The following is a 4332-nucleotide window of genomic DNA, read 5'->3' as shown; positions in this document are numbered from 1 at the left end:
TAATCACGTGGAACGTCCTTAATTGAACCATAGGATCTGGTACGTGAAAAATCTTTTTTACATAACTATGAAAGAAACAAGAAATTTTTTTTGATAATTTTGAGGCTGGATTTCCCTATGATATTCGGCGGAATGGCCCACGTATTTTTGGTTATTCACTTTCATATATGTTTTTTTTGTTTTCCATTTTTTAAATTGATTCTTCATCAGCTCCAAAATATCCATGAGCGCCAAAATAAACCGCCAAAAAGTAACGTACCGAATTTGGTGTTCGGCTTTTATCCACTTGGCAGGTGCCTCCAATGACAAGCGCCCTCCCACGTACGAAATGCCAGTGTTGGAGAAACGGGTCAAGCCTGGCACAAGCCTGGGCTTGCCAAGCCTGGGCGCCCAGGCGTGGACCGAGGTTCGGCCATCCCTGGNATAGTCAAACGGTATTGCCAAAACTTCGAGTTGAATCGGATTCGCGTAGTCCATGTCTACGGGAATCCGATTATCTCTCTTATGTGTTTGAATCTCTCTCATGTGTTTGAATCGAACCCCTGAAATTATGTTGAAAAATTGTTTTATCGATCCGTCCGAATCCTAATTATTCCATGACTTTACCTGCAACGAGGTGGTTCTCCGGTACAAAAACGTCATCTAAATTTAATTTTCTATTGTTTCCGTGGAAGGCATCATAATCTATGGTCCGGATCAGTCTCTTTCCTTCGGACGAAAACATACTCGATTCTGAAGACATTAAATATCTGAGAGGCACCCATCTGTCACTTCCTTTTGAAATCGACCCATTTGCTTCAAGTTTTCTTTCTTTTACTTGAACGTAAATTGTGTTGTTGGCCCTGACAATTTTAACCCCCACGACCACCCTAAAAACACATCACATTTGAAAATCGATGATTCAAAGCTAGTGATGCCGCGAGAGACGAGAGAATTGAGACGAGACGAAAAACGGCAGTTTCTCGTCTCGTCCCTCGCGGCATCACTACTCAAAGCAGAATCCCTAATGGAAAAACATAAGGTGGAGGCGTAACATGCCTGATCAGAATATCGGATCAGACTTGATCAGTTTCTGATCGAGACCTGAACAGAATTTCCACTCGGGATCATTTACGCCTATTGATAAAATAAATGTCATTAACATGTTATTTTGAATGTCCGCCTCTGAAGGAAGGAAACTAATAAGCCCCAGTGGCGGATTTCCTGTCTTGGTACTCTCGCAGGTGCAAATGCAATAGTCGCAAACGACCAAGAAGCGGTGCCATGATGATAGCGATTTCATCTGCCCTTTACAGTCACTGTCATCCCCCCAGACTTCTCCATTAGACCCCTTGATCGATCGATATCGCCTTGGAAAGCCATTTCCCTGAGAAAAATATCCAACCATTAGTCCTACTATTTGTTTGCCATGATTACAAATGAGAGTATTCTGTTATCACCTCGACACAAATTTCCATTCTCTTAGGAGCTGTCTGGCAATGCGTAATAATACCCTCGCAGTCCCAATGGGACAAGTATGTGGACGGCTCGGCACTGTGCCTGATATGCTTCTGGTAGGTTAGCCCAGGACAATCGAAAAGACACGAATCCCCTGGAGTACTCATATCTGCTTCATTGGCAATATAAGATTGGAAGACTCCGTACATCTCCGCAAACGTAGAGCCTAAAAATATGATAGGTTTGCAGATGCGCATTCAATAACCCAAAAAAACAAGCTTTATTTTGATACTTTGAAAGTCTCTTTGTGACTTTCAAAGGTCTCAAGTTGAGCCTTTCAGAACTGAACTTGAAAAGAACTTTTAAATTAATTTCTGGAAGTCGTACACGAAGAGAAATATTCAATATAAATTACATATCTTTTCCGTAATTCTGGAGCGAAATGTAGTTGTAGGAAATTTTACGGAACTGTCACGGAATTTTTCAGAGCGTTCCGTAATTTTTACCTGAATCTCCTGTGAAAAATTACGATACCATCACTTGAATTTTCTGAGTCGATTCCGTAATCGGTGAACATTTCTCTTTTTTTTACTGAACATTTCTCTCCGTGTAACTAGAGGCATTCAAAATTTTCAACTTAAGAATTTCAGGCTCGAAATTACGACTGTTGTAATCTTTTTGTCCCCTAGGTCCGATAAACTCCGATTTTAACCTCGCTTCACTCGTTTAAATGACGGTATTCAGGCCCAATGACAAAAAATATCCTTCCGTTACACGGCCGTGAAATATACTGCAAAGTAAGGTATTATTTGAATATGAATTATTATATAATTATTTGATTAATATAAGTTTTCCGGAATCTCTAATGTTCGGGACAAGGCGGAGAAAAACTTATCTAGTCCATATAATTGCAACCCTCGCCTGCAGCTCGGGCGACAAACTCATATTCACCACTAAAGTTGCGTTTGACCTAGTGACGAAAAGTACCATTATTTTTTTTATTCATATTTCTTTCCTACTACTATTACGTTTTTATAGGCTCCTCATTCGGGCTAGGACTGCACGGGAAACCATGGAAAATCCCAGTCGTACAGCCGGCCGATTGCAGGATCCTACTGTACCCATCCGTCACACTGACTGGATACGCACCGTAGTTCCCCACACTCGCGCTTGGCGGCAGCAGTTTCACACGGAGAGAAAAATCTCTCGAAAATTAGTGTACCTTCTCACCAGCGCATGATACGTACCGAAGGGGACGCAAGAAAGTATAGGAACACACTGAAAAAGTGGTTTTCTGTACTGCTTCTCACGATTACTCGTCTGGGAATTGGTATTACATACTTCCCAAACTCGAAAACTTGAAAATCACTACAGAAAAATATTGTTCCTGGGCTGTTGCGATGGGGTTTTTTTACTCGTGTGGTTGGCCAGTCCTCGCCTTCGGCTCGGAAGGCAATCTTGCACGTGGGGGAGGGTAATGTTTTCCATGGCGAGGTGTGCATATTAATTTTCGTGTTGAGGGACCTGCAAAACGCCAATTTCGTGCGCGCCATGAAAAACTCGTATGTGGCACCCTAATATTTGTGAGTCGTGCACTCATTTTTCATGAGTTTTCCTGAGTTTCTCATGTGACTCTTCCGAAAAACTGGGTGAACAGCAGTCTTTTTTCTCATTGATGAAATACATTCATCTTTGAGGAAGGTTCTTTTTACTTTTCAATGTATTTTTCTCTCCGCGCACCCGCGTAGGTAGGGCTAAACAGTCACCCATGCAAGTACTAACCAGACTAAACGCTGCTTACCTTGGACAACCGCCAGAGTCCCACGCTAACCGTGTGACTACTACTGTTGCTCCCGAAAAATACTATTTTGGTTGAATTATGGGGGTAAAACCTACCTTCTACATGGCCGCCTCTGGGATCGCATCGGCGAATGAGTCTCGAAGATTCTTCCATTGCGTTTTTCACGGCTACTATATATTCATGTGACCTCGACAATAACTGCGCCGCTAAGAGATCCACTTCTCCGTCAAAGGATCCTAAATGGCGATGAATCATTACTCATTAAGAATTATGATCCAGTCGAATTTTTTTAGAGTGTTGAAGTAATACTTCATGCTCAAAAGTCAACATTGTAAGGACCCGAGCGATCTTTACGACCTTCAAAATACGAAAACGGTACTACTAATTTATTTTCAAACATGATTTAGTCCTGAATGATGCCATTACCCACGTGTTCTATGTGAATTCATTCATAATAATTTGAAACTTCTCAAGCCCGCTCAGGCGATTATATTGTTATTCCCTGAATATGGAAAATTATGATAACCAATATTTTGGATTTCTAAAGGATACCTCATTTGAACTTTGCCAGCAATCCATACGCAGAGACAGCCATGGTAAATCCTCTTATTTCCATAAGAACAGCTAGATGATAGATGTGGTAGATTTCCTGCTGATGTGAAAGGCCTCCACCGCAGGTTACCAATACAGTGTCCTGTAATAGTTCTCAACTCAATTTTTCATGAGCAGTAACATAAAACAATTAAGATCTTCAAATTACGTCAGCGAGCTTCAGCACTGTAGTGAACAGATTTTCCGCAGCAGGTAATGTCTTGAAGGGGGCTAATAATCGATTCACCTGGGTGAGCGATTCCTGGAGACCATTATGCTCGCTAGTCACCGAGTCGATAAATTTCTCGATCGTATATTTATTAAAGTAACTAATATTCTGTGCGTACATGAGGAAGTTGGTCCACATTCGATCGACAGACACAATGATTGCGTGGAAGTCACGGATTGCGATGTCTCGTTTCTGAGTAAGTGTAAGGGCGTCTAATCGATGATTTAGTCGTGATTCGAATCCTCCAATCTGGTTGGATATTTCAGATAATTTA

At 41.5% G+C, this 4332-nt stretch overlaps 1 protein-coding gene across 1 annotated transcript; it reads right to left on the bottom strand.

Annotated features, from left to right (window-relative positions):
- Positions 1 to 423: 423 nt before the first annotated feature.
- Positions 424 to 4077, bottom strand: LOC107037973 (the record flags this gene model as incomplete). The annotated part of the gene is given in 7 exon segments (XM_015256818.1): positions 424 to 542; positions 607 to 869; positions 1143 to 1366; positions 1440 to 1663; positions 3334 to 3474; positions 3791 to 3932; positions 3999 to 4077. Coding segments are annotated over 5 exon segments (888 nt in total), but the record flags the coding sequence as incomplete, so codon positions are not given.
- Between the last annotated feature and the right edge of the window lie 255 nt (positions 4078 to 4332).

Source organism: Diachasma alloeum, unplaced genomic scaffold (genome assembly GCF_001412515.2).
Source record: "Diachasma alloeum isolate Michigan unplaced genomic scaffold, Dall2.0 Dall_scaffold_00276, whole genome shotgun sequence".
Taxonomy (NCBI): Eukaryota; Metazoa; Arthropoda; class Insecta; order Hymenoptera; family Braconidae; genus Diachasma; species Diachasma alloeum.
The sequence above is the reverse complement of the archived record's forward strand: the minus strand, read 5'-3'. Positions and strand labels throughout refer to the sequence as shown.